The sequence below is a fragment of the Pleurodeles waltl genome, chromosome 9 (assembly GCF_031143425.1).
Source record: "Pleurodeles waltl isolate 20211129_DDA chromosome 9, aPleWal1.hap1.20221129, whole genome shotgun sequence".
Classification (NCBI taxonomy): domain Eukaryota; kingdom Metazoa; phylum Chordata; class Amphibia; order Caudata; family Salamandridae; genus Pleurodeles; species Pleurodeles waltl.
In genome coordinates, this window is record NC_090448.1 from 1,091,723,248 (window position 1) to 1,091,750,704 (window position 27,457).

A 27,457-nucleotide genomic window follows, 5' to 3' on the forward strand; every position below is an offset into this window, starting at 1 on the left:
TGCCTCTGAACTGCCCTCAGCCCATACACAGTATTATCGAATGCCAGGATACATTGTTACCTAACTTCACACTGAAGTGGTCAGAAATAAACTCAGAATACATTCTCCCCTATTTCTTAATGTTTCCAAAGCATAAAACAAAACACGGATTTGACAACCCAATTCCACTACACAATTAAAAAAAAACGTATAAGAAAGGAATTCAATATTACCATAAGAAGTATCCAAAATATATGGATTCCAGGGTGATAGCAAAGGATTTGAATGACCTTGAACAGCTTTGAATTTTGGACCATGGTAACTATACCCCTACAGGTTATGCCCCAGCAGAACGAGTGGCAGGTATAGAGAAGTTTCAGTCCCAGTCCAGACAATGTACGGCAAATACAAAGTTTCATGTAACATTACAACATCAAGGTTTTTAATGTAGTTAACACATTAAGGACCAGATAATGCTTATGGCAACGATAAACAAGCATATCAAATGAGACGGTGAGTCCTTAGTTCTTAAAACCTCAGGGAAAAATTCCCTCTTTACCATAACTTCCTGGTTATTGTCTTCCTTGGCTGGGCTAACTACTCGTGCATGCAAGGAACAATCATTAAGCAGTCAATCTATGTCCTCTAGGCCCATTAGAGGGGTAAATCAATTGGTTATAGAAATACATGGATGGTTGAATGGTTCAGGACACCTAGGGGGCCTATCGACCCATTTTGCATGAGGGATATCTATAAAAGTAGTCCAATGGCAAAATGGTAATTCAATTGCTCAAAGACTTCAGTGGGTGTTTCAGTCGCTATGCAAAATTAACCAAACTGATTGTTTCTGACTCCTGCAGTCAATGATCACACAGTCCCCTTTAGAATGTTTAGTTAGGGTCCAATCCAGTCAACTCTCCGGACAAGGAGAACATCCTTATAATCTGAGATGCTGAAATCAGAATTTCATTTCTACTTAGCCAATAACACTCCTTGTTTTTATGTTCTTCATCAGATTCCACCTTGTCCTTCAGTACTGCTACATAAGGGCAACGATCAGGTGGAAGATGAAGATGGGGACAAATATTGACATCACTGTGCCGGGCAACCTGCTTTGTTCGATTTTAGGGGGAAGTATTCCTAGGCCGCACATTCTCATGTATGCTTTTCCCCACCCTCAGTAGGTTGGGTTCTGCTGACTGAAACAATATATGAAATAGCCAATTTGTGAATGCTGACCCCCTCGGCATGTGCCCTGACACGATCTGCTGTTAATGTGGCAATATTTGTTGCCTCCACCTCTTCCGCTCTGGAGGCCACATAATTGCAAATAGTTTAATTTGGGATTGCGTTCTGCAGAGTAGCAATTTTCTCCATCAGCAGGATAACGCAACTGTCAGAGAGGGCTTTTGTTTTTACAAGTAGCAGGTCCCAATTGGGGTTTTTGATTTCTGCCTTTTTTCCCCTCATGGCCAGTATACTGTTGAAGCTTAAGGTAATTACGGGAACAAGTATTTTTGTTTGAATATTACGGAGCCAGACCTTATCGCAGCCATTGTGCTTACTCTATTCCTCTTGGAAGAAGGGACTCCACTGATATTTGAGGAGTTGGGGTCAGGTTTGAAATTGCAGCTCTCCTGGCAGTTTCTCCATCTGCTGATACAGTGTAGGTAGTTACTAAGGCCCATATGTACAAAGCCATATAGCTTTCCATAATGGACCAATCACGATTTTGGCACTTTAGGAAATGCTAAATAGGGTTTCCATATGTACAAAAGCAGAATCAAGGTCGCAAACTGCGATTTCTACCCCATAGAAATTGCATTTTGTGATTAATAAAAATGGGAGATCGCAAATAGGATTGTTTTATTTGAGCGTTCCTAAGCAAATGTACAAAGCATTTGCTAAGTGCAAAATGGGCATTTAGGAAATGCTATTCCATTGAATTCAATTTGATGGTAACTATGTGAAAAATGGGCAAAAGCAACCAAAATACACTTTTTGCAGTACCATGTGAGTGCACTTGCTCCGAAGGCATTGGAGAGCTCACACACGCACCACTTTCTTTTTTTTTTTATTGATGTGAGGGGGACCGTAGGCCCATAGGTATAATTACTTTTGCATTTCCTAAATAGCAGTTTCCTTATAACAATTGTAATGCAATAGGAATTACGATTAGGAAATCCCAATTGTAGTACATTCCATTTTGCATTTCATAAACAGTGATTTCTTAGAATTCGTTATTTAGGAAATGCAAAACAAAGTTTCGTACATATGGGCCCAAGTTGTTTGAGGTGCTGGTAAAATGTGGGGGAGAATTAGGAAGGGAAGTAGTCAATAGATCCTCTTGGTCAAGGGACAGTCATCTTTCTGCCAAGTCAATTTCTTTAGAGATCATCCCCCACTGCTATAGCCATTAAAGTGTCCAGCACAGAGACTTATGCTACAGTAGTCCCTTTGCCGTTAACCCTGCTATTTTTTGCTTCCCCATCACACCTGTCAGCAAACAGTACAGCACGGCTAAAGAGTAGACAGCTAATACTGTACCACTCTAGGGACTATGAGAAAGGATGGGTCTTAGATGCTTCCACAATCAAACGTGATCCTCGTGAGAGGCTTAGCCCTCCAGCCAAGAGAGGTGGCCAAGGCAAGCTCTTGGGGGCAATGACGAGCAAAGACGGACCCGGTCTTGGCCCAGTCTTCACCCGGGCAAGTTCCACACTTGGGAGATGTTGGGCGCTTAAAAACACAGTGTGCCCCACCTCACATGCAAATAAATAAATAAATAATAAGTAAAGAGTGGCAAATCACCCATGATGGTCTCAAGGCGCTTAATTGTAGGCACAGGGGGATTAGATGATTTACACAGAATCACAGGATGTTGAGCTGGGGCCGAGACTCGAACCTGGTTCCCCCAGCTCCAAAGTCGGCTGCCCAAGCCGTTACAGCACATCCGTTACGCAAAGCAGTCTGGGCATTGTTCCAGGCCTCCCCTCCCCTCCCCTCTCCTCCCCTCCCCTCTCCTCCCCTCTCCTCTCCTTGCTCGTTTTGCAGGCCTAACCTGTGAAAAGATAAGTGTTGGTGGCCAAAGCTCTGCAAAGAAGCCTATAGCTGGTGCTATTAAGTGGTTGGCATGCCAAATACCAAAGATTCATAATCTGGAATCGACCTCATGCCTCTTTAGTCAACTATTTGACACTCCCTTTAGCTCATCTTGCAGGTTTCTGCTTGCTCTCTTTGTGATGGTTTTTCTGTCTTTCTTTTTCTCCTTTGTTTGTTTTCCCTCTCTTGTTCTTGGGAAATGATGGATTAAAGAAAATATGCACCTGCCTCCAAAAATGAGTTTTGCTAATCCCCACTGGTGCCCACCAGCTCAGATTAAGCACTGCCAGTGTATGGCCACCAATAAGATAGGAACATTTATTGGAATCATTAATTTCACACAGCCATAGGTCCCTGCTAACAAAAGAGTGCAGTGATGAGTCAGCGGTGCATCGCCAATCCCGAGACACCACCTGACCTTGATGCTTTTGTCATACTAATTATATCCAGATTCGCTTTCAAAACTAGGTCTCTGAACAGACTATTATGGATAAACGTCAACCCATGCAGCATAGAAAATCAAAAGTTGTAGTCTGGGTAACTACATAGTTTGTGTGACCTGGGTGTCCAATGTAGATCCAGGAGGGGGAAAGCCATGAAAGATTTCAGGATAACCACTGACAATGTGAATAGTTTCCATTTTATATGGGGGGTGTGCTTCAAATCTGTCAAGGTTTCAGTGTGTCAAGGGTCCCGTCTTACTAGCCCTACACTGGACATTCCTGTGTTAACGTTACAGCACTCATGGGTGTGCTGCTCAATGGTCCTAGCTATCTTCAGCACATTTCAGTGGAATGTCTTCATAGGATGAGGTTGCAAATTAAACGTCTGTTCTCTTGTACCTTTGGAAAAGCAGTTGAATGTGACCGTGAAGGTGGTAACTGTAGTCACAAGACCTTTCACTGAAGAAAACTTAGTGAATTTCAATTTAAAGACAAGTACCAATTTAGAAGAGCAGGGAAACACGATTGCATTACAGCCCACCACCAAGAACTGAAGCTGAAGAAAGGTCACAACTATTAGCAAAAAAGCCCAAGAGCACCAAAGTTTTGCATTAGTAAAGAAGGATATCCACCAACACAGTGCAGTGTCTAGGAAAGTCAGGGGGATGAAAGCCAAGGAGGCAAGGTCGCTCTGTGCCTAGAAACATGAAAGAAAAATAGAGTGAGACAAAGTGTCAAATCTATGCATTCAACCATGTATTTATCTAGAGGATCACATCAGACAATGTCACCGTAGCCAGGTCAACTATACAGCTTCATGCTTACCTCTTTTCATTTCACTTTTTTTTTTTCATTTTTTTTTTTAATACTCACTAGGACTTTAATCCCTTTCTAAACCCAGAACTGGAAACAGTGACTTACCTACATACACACTGCCCAATTCACAGGCATATAAACGAGAAATTTACTCCTGAACACAATTTGCACTAAAGTTCAAGCCTAATAACTTTTGCTTGTTTACAAATACTTGCAGGAGTTACACGAGTAAAACCTATGTGGGGTATATTTATCTTGTAAATGTATATGGTTTGCAGAAAGAAGAGCAATTGGCCACATGTCCAGCCTCAAGCGAAAGGAGTTTATTTGCCTGCAAGGTATGTTTTTGGAATAGGAAACATTTGAAAAATCAACAATTCTGATGCCAGTTTTCTCCATGTAAAATTCCTGATGTGATAGGTTCAAACAGGATCGCTTCATTTCGAGGAAAACAGGAGAAAATCTAGTGATCTTGTTTAATGAATCAGAAAACCTGCTTTGGAATTAATGCAGGACATCATTTGCGTAGGCTACCGTTGACCAATTCTTAGCTACTTCTCTGAAAATGCTTCACAACTAAAAGGTTTTTACATTCAATCTTTCTATTTTAATCACACATTTACTGATGTGATAATGGCTCATCCAGAACGGATTAAAATAATTATACAGGTAAGGTTTCCTTTTGCAGATGAGCCACAAATGCTCTAAACTGTTGCAAAGATCTTGGTGAATAAAAAAGGTCCGAAAGGTGTCCAACATACCTAATCTGTTTACTCTGAATTCATAATCTCTTATCTATATTTCCACAAATGTTATAATATTGGCATCTTAACAGCATTTGGTGTGAATAGAAGCATTTCATGGGGATGTGTGATCAGTGTCAAGATGTTGGACATACTAGTAAAATGAGTGAGACTATGGGTCCCTGCCTATTAAAGCAGACTGGACTGGTCACATTGTACTGGCTCCCCTAGACACTCCCTTGCCAATGTCTGCATACACAATCTTTGGTTATGAAACTAACCTCAGAATGTCAGGATATTAAAACTATTTTGCTAGCAAATGAATATACAAGGGTGGCTCAGATGATTAGCGGGGGTGCTGACAATGGATTGTCAAACATTTTGAAGAGGAATATATAGCGTATTCAATTTTTATGCAACTGGCATTTTGATGTCAGTTGCTATTGATGCACATTTTGCTTCATTACTCTAAATCAGGTGTCCTTAACCTTTTGTATAGCAAGAACTGCTCATGCTTGGTGAAAGTCACCCGTGCTACAATTATTTTTAGAGTCTTAATACTAACCACATCAGAGAAGATTAAATTAGTGCCCACCATATGCAATATTATCAGTAGGCTCACCTCCGTGCACGAGGCGCGGTTGCCAGCAGTAACTTAACAAGCATTTTTTCAATGCAGCGGGGCTCGCATTTGCTCTAGTTGGAGCTATTCGCATTGTAAACTCCTAACCTAACTTCTCTTGCCACCCAAATTAAAAGAAAAAAAACACAGCACTATGTAAAATGCAGCGCGATCGCGCTGAAATTGAAAACGAAAAAACGGAGCGCTATCACGCTATGTAAACCCCAGCGCGATCACCCTGCGGGGAAAATGAACAGATAAAGTAGTCCAGAAACCAGGCTCAAAACATCGAGCCTCGTATGCTTCTAGTACTTTTCTGGTGCTGTGTAGGCGGGCTAAACACCGGAAAAGGCATGACGTATGTATGCCTTTCACAAATGAAGGCAAGCAGATTTTAAAGAGCAAGCCCAGGAACCAATGAATGAGACTGACATGACCTGGGCGTTAGTTTGAAGCCCAAAGAGAGATTACTTTATGGACAGAGCGCTTTGCACTCGCCCATAAAAATTGGCCTTGTCCATGTTGAATGCCTCTTCATGAAATGTGAAGTAATGGAAACCAAAAACTGGAAAACCACACTGGAAGTAACCAAATCATGGAAAAACAATTTTAAGGAAATACAAAACATGACAGCAAAGATCATTTTAAGGAAAATCCAAAATTACATTAAACCTGGGTGGAGTTTAGGACTACTGTGGGGTATTTTGGCTCAGGGATGAGTAATGCTTAAAGTGATGAGTGTTTTTTTTTTAGGGGTCAAGAATAACTGGAACTCGGGCAAAAAGTGTTTTTTATGGTTCAGAGATGGGTGGGTTATAGGGGTGGTGAAGGGTTTTTATGGTTCAGGGATCAATGGTGTTTAGGTGTTCGAGGGTTTTCTATGTTTCAAGGAAGGGTGGAGGATGAGGATGTTGAGCGGTTTTAGCATCAGCGGAGTTTAGGGCAGGTGAGAGTTTTCAAGGTTCAATTATGGGTAGCGGCTGGAGTGGTGAAGAGTTTTTAGGGTTCAGGATGGGGTGGAGTTTAGGGTGGTGAGAGGTTTTAAGGATTCAGGAGTTGGTGGAGCTTAGATGTTAAAATGAGTTTTTAGGGTCTAGAGGTGGGTGGAGGTTAGGAGTAGAAAGGTTTTTTTTTAGGGTGCAGGGAGGAGTAGTTTAGGGTGATGGGGAGTTCTTGTGGATCATAGATGGCTGGTCTTTGAGGCCAGAGAGGACTTTTTAGGGTTCCAGAATGTGTGAGGTGGGTATGCTGAGGTGTTTTAAGAGGCATAGGATGGGTGGGATATAAGCGTAGAAAGTTTTTTTTTTTTTTTTTTTTTAGAATTCAGGAATGGCTGAAGTTGGGAAAGTGAGTAGTTTTATGGTTCAGGGATAGTAGATTTTTGGGGTAAAAAGAACATTTAGGCTTTAGGGATGAGTGTTCTTTAGGTGTGGTAAGGAATTTTAGGGGGTTGGGATTGATGGTGTTAGGGGATTTTGAGGGCTCAGCGATGATTGGTGTTTATGGGTGGTGAAGGGCCAGCAAATTGGAAGCATCTGAAGTAATTGTTTTGTAATGTAAAACATATAAATCTAAAACAATGTCTCCTGAAGCAAAGCAGTGAAATAAATATCTCTGACAAACTGTTTCTTAAACTAAGACATGCAACCAAGCAGTCATAAGCCAATCTTGACCAAAAAGACATTCAATGGTATTCTTTCTGAAAATGTCCACTAAACAGTTTAAATGAAATGGTTTCTCAGAAATGGTATTCCATGAAATAGTTTTCCTATGAAAACACATACAACTGCCTCCTCAAGGGTAATGCATAACAGCCATATCTGCAATGCCCTGGCACCAAGTTATCAGTAATAAGTCTCCCCAAACATCAGGTCATAAGTACTGAAAATACACACATTTTTATCTCAAATACAAACTTACATATTAGTATAATTACATATGTTCAATCAAGCATAAACGTCTAATTTATTAGGCTGGACTGTGCACAGGAGAGCTACTTACAGGTAGCTTGAGAGCTACCAGTAGCTCACAAGCTGTCGCTGGAAAAGCCAGCTCTAAATGTTTGTGAAAGACAAACCTAACACTAACAGACATAATCCACTTTTGGTCTTAATTTTTTTTACAGGGCTTCTTTGTTAAAGATAAGCCCAGCAAAGCTGTTTCTTAAAAAAATATTTGTATTATATTCAGGAAAATTTGCTAGTAACCAACATTGTAAGGGTAGTAGGTTCGTACATATAATGGTGGATCATTAACTCTACCAAATATGACACCTGTGAGCAAGCACCCTCGCACCTGTTGAAAATTCAGCCTAACAATTCCAACAGAATGAAAACATGTGTGCCCAAGCCCACCTCAATACGCCCAACATTGCTGTACCGGTTTACAATTAGCAGTATTCTGGCCTATACTGTCACAGCCTTTGCCATCACACCCTTCACATGTGATTGCCCCTCTCAGCAAAAAGGCCCTACAGGTTGGTTCCCATGTCATTCATAGGAAGATAAACCCACAAAATATGCATGCCATCTGCCCAACTCGAACCAACCCCAGAGTTAACATGTGGGGTCCAGGAAAGACTTCAGAATCTCCATACAAAAAGGTGTCATCGTTTCCACCTCTCCCCCCCTCCCCCCCTCCCCCGAGACTCTGCGGCTTTTTGTTACGAAAGGTAGCCCCTTCCGCTATGGCCCTGCTCTCTACTTCCATCAACAGTGTGGAGGGCCTTCCAGGGGCCACCAATGAAATGCTACATCCCTTCGTGCTACACAGCAAAGCTGTTTAATGTAGGTAACAACGCTTTTTCTGAATGCAAAATACAAAGTTCTAAGCTATCCACTTGAGTTCCCAGAAGAAAGTGTGAATACTTTTCTGGGGAAGTAAATGCTGCCAGAAAGCAGCAGCCTGCATGCATTTCTTATTACCATGGATTTCTTTGTCATGTAATATTGTTAGGTCCAGGCAAGTTTTGAGCAACACTGGCATAATTAGCATTATTTTGTGTTATGCTTGTTTGCAAAATTCCTGAAATTATGCTGCTACGCCCCATGGTAAAAAAAATTGCACAAATGTGCATGCCATTTGTGATGAATATTTTCCATAAATGCATGAGAATAATGCAAATACCAGAACATGGCTGTTATCAAAAATGCTTTAGTTTTGTGCACTTTTGTTGAACACAAAATGCATCCTCACATCAAAAATGATGATCCATTTCACACTAAAACACAGCCCTAGATTTCACATAACTACATGTAATTTTTTTTAAAATGTTTTGAAATTTCACAAGTACACAAAAAATTCCCCCAATTTCAAGCACCCCAACTATAATTACACAGGAGTCTCAAAGGATATCTACAATAGAATGCTGGCATCAATCACAGAAAGACCAAGGTCTGCTACCTCAGCCACCATACCAGAGAATAACTATGGAGTCAATAAATAGAAGAAAAAAAATCAAATCTCCTTCCACTGGAAACATTACAGACATGAAAGGAGACATGAGGGTGAGCCATGCTCCTTTTCTAAATAGGGTTTTTTGTAATACTGATACCAAAAAAAAAAAAAGTTTATACATTTTTATAGTGAACATAAAATCAATGGCAAAATGTCAACTATTTAAATGTGATGCAATGTGCAGAAATTTCGAATAACATTGTATTACTGTTTAAATCCTCAGGCACCAACATGACAAATATTTGAAATTGTAAGAAAGCACAATACATATAACAGGCTTAGTCAATTATTAAGTTGCCATTTGGACCCTTCAACAATGCCATATATTTAAATGGGACGTGATTGCCATTTACAAAATGTGATTTCTCTAATGGATGTTCACGAACGGTGAGATTTTCATGGACAATGTACGACTACAACAGTAATTTACTGGTTGTAGCAAATTCTATTTCACTTATATAATTGATACCATGAACTTTGAGCATATAGTGGTGTAGTCCCTTTGCGACAATTTAGTGAATAAGAAAGTCTTTTTTTCATGTTTATGATTTTACAACAATCACATGGGGTGATAAAAATGGGTTGAAAATAGCGCTACGTGTCAAGGCCAGTGTCATGGTCAAAATGCGTCATGGTGGCTAAAGCACAAATAAATTGTTTAGTGATCATCAAGTGGTCAGGAGCCTGGATTCTTCTAGTTGGTGAGGAACGGGAGTGTTTGAAATAAAATTAATGAACAATTACCCAAGTCTAATATATGTTTGTCAGGGGCTTTTGTTTTTCAGTCTCCTTTTTTCCAACAATGTGTTAACATCATTCATAGAGATATTAACATATTGTGAACAAGATTTTCAGGCAACCAAGCACACTATCTTTTGGCAGCTTCCACCAACATAGTCATGGTCAAATATCCGCTACCAAAACTTATTCAGCGTAAAAAATGCAGTTTGACAAACAAGCTGTGCTACGCTTCAGGCAAAGACAATCATTTGCCACAGTGTCAAAATTGTGCAAATATCTTACAATTTTTAAGTATTGAAATTTGCTTGCGTGTCAAGGATTACCAAGGAGTTAGTTTTGTTAATGTTACTGATAATGCATTTAAGAAATGACATAAATTACGCATAGTTTACATCCCATACAAGTGTACTTGGAAAAGGCACAATTTATGAATGCACCAGATTCACAAAGTTTAAAGAACATGAATGGAAACCAAGCGTAAAAAGTGTAGGAATCCATGCATACACTCCAAACAAATAGTTTTGTATTTGTTTAATCCTATAACAAGTCCCAGAATGCAGGGAGCACCTAGGGAAGTCTAATGTTGAAGGTGAACACTTACATATAATTATTCTTATTCTATTCAGAAATGGTCGATAAAGGATCTTTACAATTATCTTCGATGACATGTTCCATGTACAGTGTTTAGTAAGAGTGGGAAAGTGCACCTCAGTTGAGTGAAGGAACTGAGACATTTTGACAGACAACAAAATGATCAACTGAAAAAAATCCAAAATCACATACTTTCATAAACCTACAAATGAGGGAGTGAAGGGCAGAAAATATTGCTTAGTATGTTTTAGTAAGCAGAAAGAGAACCTTCAGAATGTTAGTCTATCCTAAGTTTTCATCACCGTAGATTGAAGCACACACAAAAGCACAATCTGACCAACTACCACTTTGTATTTCTGGCACAAGAGTACAGACAATGTAAGAATTGGTTACTAACCCCAGTGACTCTGAGGACACCTTCCAAACCTGCAAACAATAAATAGAAGGCTCCGGCCATGACCACTTTGTGGAGCGTAGCACCCAGACGAGGTCTGTGAAGACAAAAGAAGGCTGCATTAAAAGAACAAAAAGTGATCAAACTTCAGGATGAATGAACATTACCCTATGGTGTCACTTAGAATACATGGTGAGTATGAAGCTGACAACACTACATATCATGCAAAAGCTCTTCTTTCTAAGAATATGGCAAATGAAGACCATTAAAAGGACAGCAAAATCTATACGTTCTTGAGAAGCAGGATGCAGAGGCTGATTTTGTAACAGGGTTTTGGGCAGCCAAGGTGGCATCTGCTATCCACGGCGGGAAGCCTGAAGGTCTCTATTTGACACCCTATTCCTCTAACACAAACTATCAGAGGAAGGGGGTGTAGGACCTGACCATCCTGCTGCAAAGTATATTCATCTTGTGTGGAAGATCAAGAGGCACCAAGTGGTCAGCGTATCATGGCCTCCTTGCCCAATCTTGGGGTATCATTTGTGCCTGATCTTCTCAAGATAAACATGATGGACTCACCAAACCCTTCATAAACAATTATTAAAAACATACCAGCTCTGTGTTCTTAATATTGTGTCACCAAATGAAAACAGTGTCCCCTTATTAGATCTGACATAGCCCAACTATCCTGTACTTAGAATAACCTGTTCCATAAAACAATTTGAGAATGTAGTTTTCTCAGATTCTTAAGTGAATTAGTCCATTTTGACACAGGACTATTCGAATTACACAAGCCAATTATATCAAACAAATATTTGTGCACAATAAAAAGAGTATCAATTACTTAAAGTAGATAACTACTCACTTGACAATTCCGTAGCCCAAGCTCACGATGATCACTAGGATGCGAGCTAATGATCGCTTCAGTGCCGAGAGCAACTCTGCCAGTACTGCTGCTCCCTGAACTGTTGGACAATGAGCAAAAACACATATGCTTTGGATGGTCAAACATAAGAACCAGTTATTAACATAACTATAAGCTCCACTCCAAATTGTATGGCTATCTGGATCTCAACTGCTACGTAAGGAGGGTGCAGGTCCAAAAAAAGTGTCATTGCTGGCGCCTCCCCCAAACAACTATTTACTGGTCTCCCAATGGGGCAGTGTTACAGGGTTTTAGGAAGGGTAAAGCATTGGTTGCAGGCCTCCTAAAAATCATGAGACCCGCATGTGCACTAACTGAGTATTTTTTGTGGGAGTCACAATTAAGAAAGGAGAGTTTAGCGGGGAAGAAGAAAGGGTGAAAGAACAGGGTACAACTAGAAAAGATATAAACACTTCTAAAAGTCAATTAAATATATATAATGGCTCTGCCAGCACAATTACTTAGTAAAAGTAGTAAAAATCCTAAGTGCAAAATGTTTGGAAGGCACAAGTAGACAGAGCTGCTGGTGGGCAGAGAGAAAGATGTGGGAAAAAGGCAGGGAGGTGATTAGGAAAGAAAAGTTACAGACATTTTGAGCACATTATGAAATGAGGAAAGTGGATATGTGTTTTAAAGCATGACAGTGAAATAGAGAAAGGAAGGATTAAGTCTGTGAAGCTGTAAAGTCTAAAACTTACATTGGTGTTTATGTACTGATTTCACAACAGAACTCAATGGCCAAGGGTTGCAGATAAGCTTAAGAATAAATCGATGGATGACATCTTCTGAGTAACTAAGGAAACAGATCTTCTCTGTAATACAAACCTTCTGTAGCCAAGGCAATGGAACCACATTATGTTAAACAGGCTTCAAGAGGGTTCGACAGTGCCACAAAATCATTTTCACTTCTAACTAAAATCAGGGGTAGTTTAAGAGGTTTGGAAAAGGACAATACTATTCAACTAATATGAGGAAAGTGGAAATGGTGGGGATTAGAACCCAATTATCATAACAGAAGAGATAAGAAAATTATGGAATTTGATACAGCGAAAGAAGTTGAATACCTTAAAATGTGGGACACATTATCCACAGCAGGACACTTTTCCAAAGCTTGCTAGAGTTTGCTAGATAAATCTAACTACCAGCAGCTATGTGAGTGGGAAAGTAGGGAGAGAGACCTTCTCAGACTCCAGATAAAACTTAGATATGTCACAATACTGCCCTAGCTTTGTCAAACCTCAAATACAACAAACATCTGCAAAGGTGAAGGATGCACCCAATTACATACAATATGGCAGGAAAAGGTAATAATGTGGATTTTTGTGCTTACTGCACCAAAATCTGCATGTCCAAGTATTTACTTGGTCTTTTTTCTCTGGTGAAGTTCTGCAAGTTTGACCTAAGGTAAAGGAAGTTAAATTCCATACCCTAAGGTAAATGGAGGTAAATTCCATGCCCCTCTCCTGTAAGAGCACAAGAACCACGACCTCCCAAAAATATATATATATTTTGTTTTTAATGGAGGCATGTTCTGGGGAGTAATCCTGACAAATGTAGGGTGTTCCAGAGGGGAGTACAGCATGCAGGAAAGGTAGGGCATATTCCTTGCACATAAGGCGGAGCACCAAGCAATGTCTTATGATTGCCTCCCAGCTGGTGGAAAGGTTGGACCCCCGTCCCACACCCCAATGGAAGCTCGTGGTACAGGGAAGAGGAGTCAAAGAGGTTTTGAGGCAGCAGATCCAGTAGATGGGAGGCGACTTTAGTAGCTGTTACCAGTTACCAGTTATGTAGACATACGTTAGATCCAGCCTAGATCCAAAAGTAGCAATACAGCTTCTGGAAGATCTGAACCAACTGGGAAGATGGTTGAGGCTTAAGAAACACCACACACAAGCTCTGAAAGCAACAGGATTGGTGTTGACACTGTCTCGCAGTGGAGTGTAGATCCATCAACATTCGCATGACATGACTATTTCCAAAGTGTTCCAGATACAAATCAGCCTTCTACCCTAACAGTTGTTCATCATTAAAGGCCATGTCCATTAATGTCACCTGAACATCTCAGACAAGAATTTGGAATTCATCAAGGCATGCTGGCACATAGAAACTGCTGTGGCCACAAATTGCTCCTTTGTGTTGGCATAATCCAGGCCATTTAGAGGTGTACAGACTACAGCAGACCAAGTCAAAGAGGGCATCTTTATGTAGTAACAGAGACAAATTACAGTAATCTTAATCCTTTAACACGGAGCACAGACATACTGACTGTTTGAAGTGAGTAGGGCTAGACTGAATAATGTAAACACTTTTCTGCTGATGGAGTCAAAACATTCAGACTCATGATTCCACAGAACTATGTGGCAAGATCTATCAAGAAAAACTTTCAGTCCGAAGGCCCAGGCCTATAGCACTACTCAATGTGTTGATCAACAGCTGTTACTTACTCCATGAGAGCTTCAGTAAATGGCAATAAGAGTTACTGAGCAACAGAAGACAGTTGTAGAGTTTATTCTAGATGGTGGGCTATGTTTCAGGACCAGACATTGGTCCTTCCAGTGCTTCCACTGCTTTTGTACCAGAGGTGAAGAAACAGACTTCTTCTAAAGGAGGGACGAAGGGGTTAGGAGTGTCCTCTTCTGGTGATGAGTCAAGGCCACTTGTGTTTTGTAGGTCAAAGTAAAAGCAAGTATGTGTATTATATGGAAGGAAGGCAGTTGCCAGCCTCCAAATTGCCTTCCTCTGTGTGTTCATAATTAGTACTGGGCATTTATGGAGTGTCATAAATTGATTCAAAGAGTTCTTCCAGTCAGGCGAATAACTGAGCCAACGGTAGGAACCATGATAGTGGTTTGTCATCAAAGCACACATGGACCTTCTATTTTGCTACACATAAAATGTATGCTAACTTTGAATGCAATAGCTGCACCAGTGAACGAGCCATAGCCACCACCCAAGGTTCGGGAGCCAGTGCACTAGAAGCTTCTTCAGAAGTGGCACCAATGCTGCGATCAGTGGGGAGTGGTGTCAGATGGCATCAGGGCTGTATTAGCCAAGACTGCATGATCTGTTGGGGAGTGGCCACATGAAAGACCTTGACCCGAGAAAGGTCAGTGGAAAACAAAACAGGAATCCTGGCTTAACCTTTTAACAACCGGAATGGGCTCAGTAGACAAGGAAGAGACCAGTGCAACAGCACTGCTGATTTTCTGAGCTGTCCCAGGAGCGAGAAACCTTTCCTTGTGGAAGAAGGAGATTTCACCTTCCTGTGGTGCTTCTTGTGCTTTTTGGCAGAGGGGCCTTTGGATGGGGAAATCGCCTGACCACTTTGGAGTATCGTAATGTGGTCTTGGAATTTTCCTGCCTGAAGGGCAAAAGAGGCAAGTTCAGTAGTCGTGGTCAGATATTAGACAACACATACGGATAGTGTGTGATCCGATAAAGACATTTTTCTGTGCGTTGCTAATAGGGTTTAAACCCCAAGACCTTGGAAGTGACATTTGACATCGTCGCTGTTCGATACGCTAAGGAATTCTTTCTGTAAAAGGCGTGAAGCTCTCCTGACCCACTTCAATAACATGTCAAACAACAGGAACAAAGCCAACACACCAGAAGGCATCATATATGGCCAGATGTCATCACATCCATAATGTGTTTGGTGTCACATGGCAACACATGGTTGTGTAGGAAAGCTATTGCTGGGGTATAGTTTCCGGATCCAGTCTGGTGTCTGGAAGATGTTTATAAGCTGAGGACTCTGCAGAAAGAAGTGTTGATCAAGACTACCCTGTAAAAAATAAGGGAGGAACTGCTCTCCTAAAAGACCAGGGAAAGCATGTTGCCATAATACTGCTTCACTTCTCAATACCATCCAACACAGAGTCCTATTAAGTCAACTGAAGGATGGGACAGCAATAGAAGGTACAACATCATGGTAAAAGTCCTAACTAGGCTTTCTTTGTTCATAGATAGACGGAACAAAAGTATCAGTTAGACTTTCCTCATTTCTGAATTTCCTCATTCATCTTCAAAAACTACAAGATCACCTATGTATTACGTAATTGCTGTTCATGTTCAAGTGTACTTGGTATAGGAGGCCCATGGATATCCTTGCCTTGTATTACCAAGGAAATGTTCAAATAAGCCCTGATAGTCCTTAGAAACCATGAGGGTCTGTGGATAAACAACAAGGTGGTGCCCCAATGCCTAGAACCACTTTGCAGCACGGTCTCAAAAATAGATATTTTTATGACAAACCAAGCAATCCAACCACATTGCCTGCCACCAATACAAGTTAAGAAGGTGCACAATGTTTGATGCTGACCCAACTGTTTTGCCACAAATTGTACTATCCAGGACTTACGGCGTCAATAAAGAAAGGTCCTCTCATTCCAAACCAGGAAGGATATGAATGACTTGCTGCTCATCAACGTAACGTGCCACCCTAAATACTAAAATACCATCCTGAGAAATCGCCAACTTTCCAGCTTACAAACCTGTGCAATTGGCTGTCAATGGGTAGCTGGAAGCAAAACAATCCACCTCTGTTGAATGTCTCCCACAGGGAATCGATCGTTGACAAGACATTGTGATCTAGCATCCAGTGGCTAGGGTGACAAAGACGGTGAGAAAACAAATCTGCAGCATAATTGAAATTGCCTGGGAGATACTCCACATTGATCAAGAGATTTCTCGTGTCTAATGTTTCATAAATCCACGTAAAGGGAGGCTAGACTGTTGAGCCTGTTCCTTCACTCCCAGTTTGTTCACCTTGTGGTATGCCAAAATTCTTTCCATCCGAAGGAGGATGCAGCAATTGTATTTGTGGCAGACGAAGCTCTTGATAGCCAAGTTACTGGTTAGAAGCTCCTGAGAGTTAATATGGAGAGAAGACCATCTCCTGCGGGCAAGGCCCACTGGTAGAAAGACTATGAAGGCTGGCATCCCAACAGAGTTTGATCGCATCTGATTCGATTAGAAGATTCAGGTGGAGCAGAAGATGGCTTTGTTGTTTCTATCTTCTATGTTTGTCAGACACTAAATATCTCCTTTGGACAATCATTGTCCAATGTGAAGAACCAGAAGGAGATAAAAAGCTTTTCATGGTAAAAAGCCCTGTATTGAAGGGGTCTCATCGATATTACTTGAATGGAGCAAGAGGGATGGCCCACAAGACAGACCAGCTGTCTCATGGACAATGAGGGGCAAGGGAAGGCTTGATTAAGCTTCCTCTGACTATGATTAAGTATCTAAAAGACCTTCAGGATACGAAATTGCGCGTTCCAGTGCGTCTGGCATCTAGGGTAGAGTGCAGGCTGACCTCCAAATTCACTGTTAATCCTAGTGAGTGGAGAAGAGAAATGGTGAGAGACAGATGAGACAAGGGGGTCATTACAAGTTCGGCAGACGGTTCTTACCGTTCGTCGAACGTCCAACTGGGAGGACGCCGCCACACAGGCTACCTCCCTCCTAGCCCCATTAAGAGTTTCCCACTAGACTGGTGTGCGGAAACCTAGGTTCCCTAGGGGGAAACAGGCTACAGCATTGTCACCGGCTCGTAATCGAGCCGGCGGCAATGCTGTAGCTCGCAGGGTGCACAAGCACCCTCGCAATGTTCACGGTCTGCAAAGCCGTTCTCCGCCAGCATTTTCATGGCGGTATCACTGCCATGAAACCACTGGTGCAGAAGGGGATCATAATCCCCAGGGCAGTACTGCTTGCAGCACTGCCCTAGCGGATTAGGATAGCCCACCACCTCCGCTCGAGCCCTCCGCATTGGTGAGCGTCTGACCGCCATCTGCAAGTGGCCACCAGACTCGTAATGACGCCCAAAGTGTCTTTGGACCCTGAGCCATCAAGAAAATGTCACCTAGACAGGTCATTAGAAATATGTCTCAAGACAACAGAAAGATGACAACAGTCCAAAGAAACTTTGTGAAGCATCAATGGATGGAGGCAAGACTGAAGGGGAGAAAGAGATCTGCCTAAGGTGCCTGTCCCACTGGATTTTGAGAAATTGTAGATTAAGTGTGCAGACTGGAATGCAGAAGTAAATGTCTTATATGTTCAAGAAGGCCAGCAAATCTGACAGGAGTGTGTCCCAGAGAAGCTGACATTCTGAAATGCCAGTAGACAATGGAGAGTGTCAAGGATTTCAGGTTTATTATCAGTCTTAAGCCTCTGAGCTTTTTGTAACAGTTGTAATAGTAACAAAACACTCCATCACCAAATTAAACATGGTTACAGCTATATTTGGATTGTTAGGCTGTTAATTTCCAGTTTCTGTGTCTCAAGGGACATAACCACTCTGAACCTACCCGATTCTCCCTTGTAGCGGATGTTATGGAGTTCTGCGTAGAAGACAGCCTTCTCCAGCATTCCTAGGAAGATGACGGCACCGATCCAGAACTGGATCCTTAATAAGTTTCGCCAGTAGCAGACTGACCACACTAACCAGACCAAACCAAACAGTGCATATACAATGCACATCACCATGAAAAACTAAAGAGCAGGAAGAAAAGTGAAAAGGAACCGTTTAATGGTTAAGAAAAGAATATGTTACTTACAAAAAGAAAAACCAACATCACAATTCGAAAGCACCAAACATTGTAGGACTGTATACAAGCGCAAGCTTCTTACGTCTACTAATCATAAACTTTGATACAGCACTTTCATAGATTTTACACATTTCTGGTGGATCACAAAATGTATAAGTAGTTGGCATGAACGTCTTCATGAATTGTAATTACCAGGTGAACTCCGGAAATAACCACTGGGAACTGTAATTTTTCAACAGCAGATCACTCTTCTGAAACATTACGTTGCATACACACACGTCAAGCATCAGAACTATGCCTGTTATGACATGGTTTTGCACCTCACGTGCCCAGGAGACACTTCATTTCCCACTACAGTTTAAAATATTTGAAGGAAATCCTCTTAGTGCTTCAATTTTACACCCTATTTTGGGGTCTATTAAGGAGGGGATGAAAAAGTGCATTCCTCACTCATTGCTAATATGCTTGCTATATTCAACAAATATTATATAAACTTGCATTGGGGCTATGCAGATCTGCCCTAACAAGTCTTTTCCTCTACAAGCCTGGACTTTTAGGCAAAGAAAGCTCTGAAAATCTATCACCATGTTATCATCATTCATCTTCTGCTTAGATTCAGGGATGAGTACTATTGAGAATTTTCATTTGGGTCTTCTGTCTCCCAGGCTTTTTTGTTTTTAATGTTTTTGAGTCCATTGCGGACTGTTCATTGTGCCCCATCATGCCACCAGGCTGAAGGGATCCTTTTAGTGGCATGAGACAGACAAGTCCCTCTCTGTGGCTATTTATATATGACTGAGTCTCCATCTTTATAGCATCTTTCCTTGAGCACCCTTATTGTAGGTTTCAGTTGGTGGGTGCCTGAAACCTGTGCTTTAATGACTACGCTGACAAAGACAGGTCTTACTAACATTCCAAAGGTCTCTGCACATTCCTTCTTATTTGGTCCAGTGACAGACCACTGCTAATAGTTTACTGAGCGGTCCCATACGAGTAAGGCCTTTTTTGAAGTGAAAGGACCCCTCTGGGAATGGAGGAAGGGAGGAGAAGATTTGCATATTAAAGAACTAAGGGCCATATGTACGAACACTTTTTCCCATAGACACAGAATGGGGAAAAACCTTTGCTACATCTGGCCCTTAGTCTCCCAAAACCTGGAAAGAGCCCTTGAGATTATCCACTGTGCTCACTTAATTGCTGTTACCAGTCAGGAGACAGTATCATATTCCTTTCCCTCAGTGTGTGCTGATATGCTTGGTGGCTTCACACCATGTAGGAAGCATCCCCTGCTTGTCCATAGGTTCTGCCAAAACATCAGTATGGACATATAACATCTTTTTGTACATGAACAAGGGCTCATCAATTGTTTCTTTTACCTGAGGGAATAGGGGTTTAGCTTGTCTCACGCAGGTTTTTTGGGAGAAATATGCAAAGGTTTCCCAACATAATGTGACAGTGCTACAGACAGTTGACACCAAGAACAATGGATTAAACTCAGAGCTGTGACTGGGGGTGAGTGTTTGAAAAGTTTCAACACTCCGTCCATCATCCTTTTATGTTGCTAGAGTTGCCCTAAGTGGGAAGGGTATGCCCAGACGTGGGTCCCTTGCTCACTGTGCCACTGGATTCAAGCTAGCCTGGCTGATGAAGGGTGATACCCTGAAACCGGTCCCAGGATGTTTGTTTCCGGTCCAGGGAGGACCTGGCAGTTCGGGCTGGACTGTTCCCATGGGGAACAGGGTCAATACTGATTTGCATATGGCTGGTTCCAAACTGGGGTGGAATGGTGAGCAAAGAACAATGGATTAAACCCAGATCTGTGATTGGGGCAGTGAGGTGGGCGTCATCAAACAGCTTCGAGCCCAAGAACTAGCTGCAGTGGGACTATTGTTTGACACATGTTTTTTAAACAACTGCTGAATACCTTAACGGCTGCCCTCACAACTTCTTGAATATACTAACCTATCATTGCCTCCGCTCCTCGTGGAAAGAGCAATGCTCATCCTTCTCAGATGAACCTCCAGAGTGGGAGCTTTTGACAATGACTACAGCAAACCCTAGCCCCTGTAAACTAACTACATAAATGTACAACTGCTCTGTAGACACTCAGAAGGGTGACACCATGGCTCTGAAAAATACGTGGGAACAGAAGCTGAGGCATAACCTTGCAGACATGGAATTGTATTGCTGTTGTCAAACAAAAGAGGTTTCATATAATGGCCACGTCAAATATCCATATCATGCATATTACACCCCTAGCAACCTGGTTAGGTATGGTTCGTTCACGGATTAACGACGTTGGTGGTGTAAGATAATGAATGCCGATTTATTTTACATGATGCTGACATGCCACCGGGTTACTGCATACTGGCAGGAATACAGGAACAGCTAAAGATAATGTCAACTCCAGAACTGCCAATGGACCCACTAGTGGATATACTGGGGTATACTAAGGGAATTCCCAAACCCCTCTAAACTAGTCAGTTTTCGACCTATTGTTAAGAAAGACAGAGTAGAGAGGCACTGAAGTGACGTTTCAGGCAGAGAAGTAAACTGATTGAGAAATCTTACATGTCACAGTGAAAATGTTGAGTAATATAGCACTTTACTGCCACTCACATCTTGTCCCAGAAACATATAGGAACGACTGCAAACATCTCCACAGCAAAGGCAGGGGCACCCTCACATCTTAGGGATCTCATGCCTTGACCTGACAAGCCTGACCTTCTTCTCCTCCCCCCCCCCCCCCCCCCTATTGAATAGGTAATGCAGGGACTAACGATTCTAATGTTTTCTGTTGATGTTTGCAACCCTGATTTCTACACCAAAGTCAGTTATTGTACCCTGAATACTGTAATATGCGCCACAAAATATTTATTGTTCTGTAACTAGAGTGTCTATGTTTGGAAACTCAAAGTAAGAGTTGAAAAAAGATTTATCTTGTTTGAGGTAGATCATCTCACTGGAAGATTGAGACCATATTTTGTGAGAAGGTTTTTGAATTACATTCCTTCTTAACATCTGAAATCTGCATTCAACTTTCAGACTAGAACACATATTATTTAGATATTAAACATTTGCATGTTTTCCTAACACCGCCAAACCATTAGCAAATTAAAGTGTAATGTAATGTCATTTTTATTTTAAAAGCACAGTATAAAAGCATATACTTGCAGAATAGGCATTTTAACTGTGTTTGTAAAAGGAGGATTCCTTACTTACAACCATAAGAGGATAATCGGAAAGAGGTAGGTATTCATAAGGCCCCTTCACTTCCACAATCACTACAAATGCAAAACACAATAGCTTGTTAGTAGAGACACTACAAGAGCACAATCATATTCAATCATCAGGAAGTGAACCGTGATCAGGGATGCATGTTTAACTAGCTAGGATTCAGTTTTTTCTTGTGGCTACACCATATGTGGCCTAGAGATTAAGGAATGAGGCCGGAGACATAGGACCTGGGTTATATACATAAATTACCTTTTTCACACACTCAAAAAAGAAAGTGTTACACATCTGTAATAATGGTTCTTCTGCATGTAAATACTTAGCAGATTCATATCCATTGCTATCCTTCAACTTTCACTTAAGCAGATCAATATACTCCACATCAGTGTTCATGAGGTGGAAATCTGTCCTGTCTGATTACACATGTACCAAAACTGACTACTGGATCTCTTGCATGGTTTTTATTCTGCATGCAGGTAGCAGACAAAGCAATGTATTTCTTACAATGTGGTTGCTTCACTCGCCTACTTCTCTAATGAGGGGCACTGAGGCGGTAGCTACATGGACCTATATGAGTTGGCACCTACCTTTACCCACCCCAAATATTTGTTTCACCAGTCATTAGTCAAAAAGTAAATCACATAGCTTCAGGCAGGACTGGCCACTCTCTAGCCTACGTGGGTGTTGAGATTTTAAGTGGAAGGTCTCTTACCTTCCACACATGACAATAGCATCATCCCTTCTTCACTAACTATATCAGTTTTAGTGGGATATTCATTTATTGTTGCTGTGAGTTTTAGCGGCAACCTTTTGCTACAAGTACACATGCACAAGAAATCCGCACTGCTATTTTCCAAGGCCTATTTAAAAGGCAATTTTGGTGCAGAATAAATCAAACAAAACAATTTCAGAAATCAGTAAATTCTTGGTGCTACAGTAAGCCAGAAAGTACAAATACAAGATGCATTTTTTAAGGGAAGTGACTGAGTATTCATGTATTTTGACAGACTCAACACGTTTCAACTTGAATTTCCTATGTACTTGTGTCCTAACTGGAAAAAAATTTATGAGACAAACAGTCCCAGCTGACCTTGGGTGGCTCAACGTAGAGCTGTGCTGCTCTAGTGTCTTAAATGTCACTGAAGTCTCTCTCTGGTCTCTCACTGAAAGGGCTGTAAACAGCTATTATTATACTCTCTCTCTCTGCCATTTATTTTGAGAAATTCCATCACCCACATTCATGCTTGAGCCTACATATATGATGCTTTCTCCTAAGTTCATCTATTGAAATGAACACAAATACACGAAGTAAAAGAATACTATCAAATCACACAATAAATGTAATTATACAATAATGGAAAAAATGCATCAGCATTTGGAAATGAATAATAAACTATACGACTCAAGCAGAAAAGTAAACGTACAATAATACATGTGGCTCTTAAAACACATATTTGGCAAAATATGACATTTAGATACCAGCACTATATTTAAAGACTCAGGAGACATAAGTAAGATTCAAATGTGCTATGCTTTTCTCCATGAATGCAGATTTAAGGTCTAAAGATTCAGGCCTAAAACTGCATAAAGTGTTGAGACAGAAGTTGTCCCACAGCCGAAAGAAGCCACAGGGGTGGCATGCTCAATTTAAACAAGGGGGAGTACCAACTCAGGTGCTGTGCATCTCCTTTTAATAAGGAGAAAGCCTCTTATCAGTGACAAAAGTATTCCCTAACACATTACTCTGACAAAACTGTGCTGAGCAAACAGGAGGACATGTTTTACTGAGCCACATTAGACATAGGTCCACCAGTGAATAACCCACAATGAGAAAACCTTCCAAAAATGTTACAAGCGAAACTCCCAATGAGTGCATGAATTAGAGTTTCCTATTAAGCTCTACACACACGTCAAGTGTCCCAGCAATATTAGCTATTGAACTCTTTGGCTATGGACATTTCTTTGAGTTTGGCGAAAGCCACAAAACCTTGTATTACATCTTAGAGCCTACTGCTCTCTTTTGCTCATTCATTAACCTGCCAATATCATTATCATGTTGCCTATACGATTCTCAACCTGAATCCCTTCCTATACAGAAGAAATGCGATCAAGGCTCATCGAACTGCTCTCAACACAGACAGCTTTTAAACATCCAAATGCATGTCAATGAGTCCTTGGTACATGGACAAACCATAAAAGTAAATCTGGCTCCAGAGCAGGTACCAAGCCTAATATCGATTGGGTCAAGCATGAAGTGTATAGCTTCCTAGTCTTGGTTTGCACCAACAATAGTGGGGTCATGGCCAATATCAAAGACTGGAAGAAAGGAGGCTGCACAGGCTGAAGCTGCTGGCGACTCCACTGGGCCAGAAAAACCATCTGACATTGTAAAAACCCTAGAAGAAACACCAAAATTATGTGATTTGAGCAGAAAATCAGACATATCCATCATGGCTCCTTTAAAAGGCACATGCTTGCTCTTGTGAGCCCCAAGGAGGCACAAACCTTTAGTAGGATGGATGAGGTTCTGTAGAACAGAACCTGACTCTGAAAAGGAAGAGGAAGAAGCTGACTGCTCCTCTTTGGACCTCTTCTTGCAGTAGTTACAACACTTATCTAGAAAGAAGGAGCACCTATTTGTTGTGGTGCTGATCTAGGGATTCCTACTTAGGTGGTGGCAGGTGGGAATCCAAGGCAGATTTTTTTTTCCCCTAGAAGGGGCCCCAGACCTTGCTGTATATTCCCCCCTCTGTGAGGCCATGAACATAAAATCTGCTGTTTTTCTGAATCTATTTAGGGTGCTTGAAGGAACTCATCATGGCCATAGCCTGCATCCCAAGGCAACATGAATTTAGGTGAGTCACAAATATCTGCCTTTGACAATTAAACTTAAGCCATTGAGATTAGTGTGGAAAACACCACAAAAATAATTCATAGTTGGCCAAGCCACATTGACATGTGGTGCCCGATGACACAAGGTGCTAAACATGTCCACATACTCAACAGTCTAGGAAGAATGTTAATGTAAGTAATATGGGGGAAAAGAGTATCTATTATAATCTAGCTTCAAAATATGAGAAAAGCTATACATCACTTGTCTTAAAATACGTTAAGAATACTTTCCAAATAATTGGGGGGAAAAAAAACTCTATTACCATTAAAAAGAAAGCAGTGCTGTACACCTGCCTACTGATAGCTTTGCAGTTTGGACATCACCCAAATCACTGACAAAGATCATGAATAGTGTTATATTGCACTTTATGCCTGTACTAAAGGAGAGACATCTAAAGTGACATGCAATAACTTTTTGAAATTAGCTGCAAAATCTGCTAACACCACGCGTCCTTTTCTCCCCAAAAGGATGGATAATTCTTCTTTGTGAAGCATGTAGCCCAAAAACACAGATTTTCTACTCCCTTTCCAATGGTTTTTCCACCCCCATTAAATAAACTTACTGGAAATGACATTGTTATCTAGGAGACTGGCAGGCGTCACTGCTTCCTGCAGTGCTGTAGTGTTCACTGTCTTGCTTGCCACAGGGCTGACTTTCACTATGAAGATGTAGGGCCCATCGTGCCAGGTGTTCATCACGGCATACATTGTCTGCAAAGCAAATATGGAAGAATGTGGCAAGTGAAGCAAAGAACAGATGGCTGGATATGCTGCCATTCACCTCACACATTTCCAACATCAAGCTGTTGACACAAGTAGTCCTGGAACTTGCCATTGACCTACTCCCACTCGCATATCTTGCCCTGATACAAATTAGATATAAAGATATTTCAAAAACTATAAAAACAGAGGGTTTTTTAAACAAGAGACGAAATTGAATGCAACTGCAATTAACAATGCATATTATGACTTATACTTCAAGAGGGAAATCACATCGCATGGGATAAAATTGATTCATGGTCTAAAGCCACCCTGTACTTTACTATTTACTTATGGTGCGGATTATAAGTAGGTTGTTGTTTTGTGAACACTGTGCAAACGTCTGTTTGCACAGGGGTTGTAATTACAAATTGAGTGTTCTTTAACCCAGTAATCAATTGGGAGTTAAACATCTACCCCTTCATGAAAATATCAGCAACTCAAACCTGTCGGAATTTAACAGGGGAAAGATATACAGCATTTTCCGTATCATGCAGAACTTGGTGAGGTAAGCAGCAAAATGTGCAGGTTATTCTCAAAAACGTGTGATAGAGGTTCTTTATCGCAGCCGATAAATAACAAACCTTTCATCATCGTTCCTTATGAAATGCCATAAACGCCACCTCGATTCTGACAAACACGGAATCAAGGCCACTGTCGAGTGGCGGCATTTCAGTATTTAATTGCTAAACACTAGCTTTGTATGGGCCATGGGATCACTGCCTGCTTAAAAAATACTTTTTAAACATTCTCGAAGGGGACGGTGACCCTTTCACATTTTCGCATGGGTTACCACCAACTTCGAGTTGGTGGTAAAGCATGAATGTTTTGTACCACATTTAGGTTGCAAAACTTTAGCACATACCACTACGATTTGGTATTTGGAAGGGACACCATAAACACACCCCTTCCAAACACCGAAATATTATTAGGTTGCAAACCCAAAATGCATTTTGGTAATGTGTTACTAAGGGCCATATGTACCAACACATTTTCCCATAGACATAGAATGGGTAAATCCCTTTGCTACATCTGGCCCATGATCACAAGTTGGTTTTGATACATTAGAAACAGCCTTTTTGCGTCTGCAGAAGGACAGATTCTCTGAATCGGGCCGATTGCGACTGCAAAAAGACTGTACATCTAGCCCTAATTTTCTCGTACAGAAATTCACTTCCCCACCTACCTCTGAAGGTTACGTTGTGCTTCAGGACCCAGTCATATGTTTTATAAAGTGGCCCTGCATTGATTACACTGCAGTACTCCTTGTACAGCATAACTAGGGGGTATGTTCTATGCTCCACAGGTCGACTGTTTTGTAAGAGTACAGACAACTTAATTTTAGCTTACTGCACTATGTATTTTTTGGTCATAGAAGGTTAGGTCTGAGGTTCTGATGGTCCTTTCCAAATACTCTGAATAAAGACAAGTGTACGTCTAGTTCACTGTGCTCTATACTGAAAGATACTTCTCCAGGGATTGGGAGGGATACCCCAGCACCTCTTTGTCCAGTCTGAACAGAAAAGCATGCCCATGTCCAGCTCCTTTCCATACTATGTCTATGCAGACATTAAAGGTAGATATACAGACCAGGATAGGATGGTGTGGGTATTATTATGAAAGGTGAATCTGTAATAAAAGCACTATTGTCATATGCATAAAGAACACAGATAATATAGCGAAACATATCTTTAGTAGTATTCTGTCACTACTGAGAGCCAATTGAGATCTTTGTGACCGAACACATAATATTTATGAATAGCATGTGCAATAGCTTAGGTAGCAATCCTGAAATTGACACCTAAAAATCACAAACTGGATTTGGCTTGTAACAGTAAAGAACTCAAGCAATTTCACAGGTACAATTCACAGGAAAAATCATTCATATCTGTTGTACCTGTAGCCTTGTATCTTTGTTGGAAATGCCTTTAAGTATACTGCCCAGGGATGAGGATGGAACATGCACTTTACTTTCTAGTCACGCAGTATTAACCACTAAGTCTCAGTTTATTATTGATAACACTCTGTGAATTATTTCTATCGGGTTTGCTTATGTACTACAATTGCCCATGAATTTCAAGCTACTAAGATCATCTTTGTATGCACTGAAAGTATTTGGCTTGCACAACCTGCATGCCACAACATTTTAACTTTGGTAGGAGGGCAGTGAGCATAGTTAGTGAACAGCTGAATTTGTGGACAC

At 41.1% G+C, this 27,457-nt stretch overlaps 1 protein-coding gene across 2 annotated transcripts in view; it reads right to left on the bottom strand.

Moving 5' to 3' along the window:
* The window catches only part of TMEM87A (transmembrane protein 87A), a 140,156-nt gene that overhangs the window by 74,131 nt on the left and 38,568 nt on the right, over window positions 1-27,457 (bottom strand). The window contains exons 7-12 of one of the 2 annotated variants that reach the window (XM_069208783.1): window positions 25,059-25,206; window positions 21,592-21,653; window positions 18,130-18,313; window positions 11,753-11,852; window positions 10,891-10,984; window positions 4,153-4,221 (exon numbers count right to left, since the gene is read on the bottom strand). In XM_069208783.1, coding sequence (XP_069064884.1) covers window positions 4,153-4,221; window positions 10,891-10,984; window positions 11,753-11,852; window positions 18,130-18,313; window positions 21,592-21,653; window positions 25,059-25,206 — 657 coding nt within the window. Of the gene's footprint in view, window positions 1-4,148; window positions 4,222-10,890; window positions 10,985-11,752; window positions 11,853-18,129; window positions 18,314-21,591; window positions 21,654-25,058; window positions 25,207-27,457 lie in introns of both variants that reach the window. The other variant, XM_069208782.1, reaches the window with a different exon arrangement.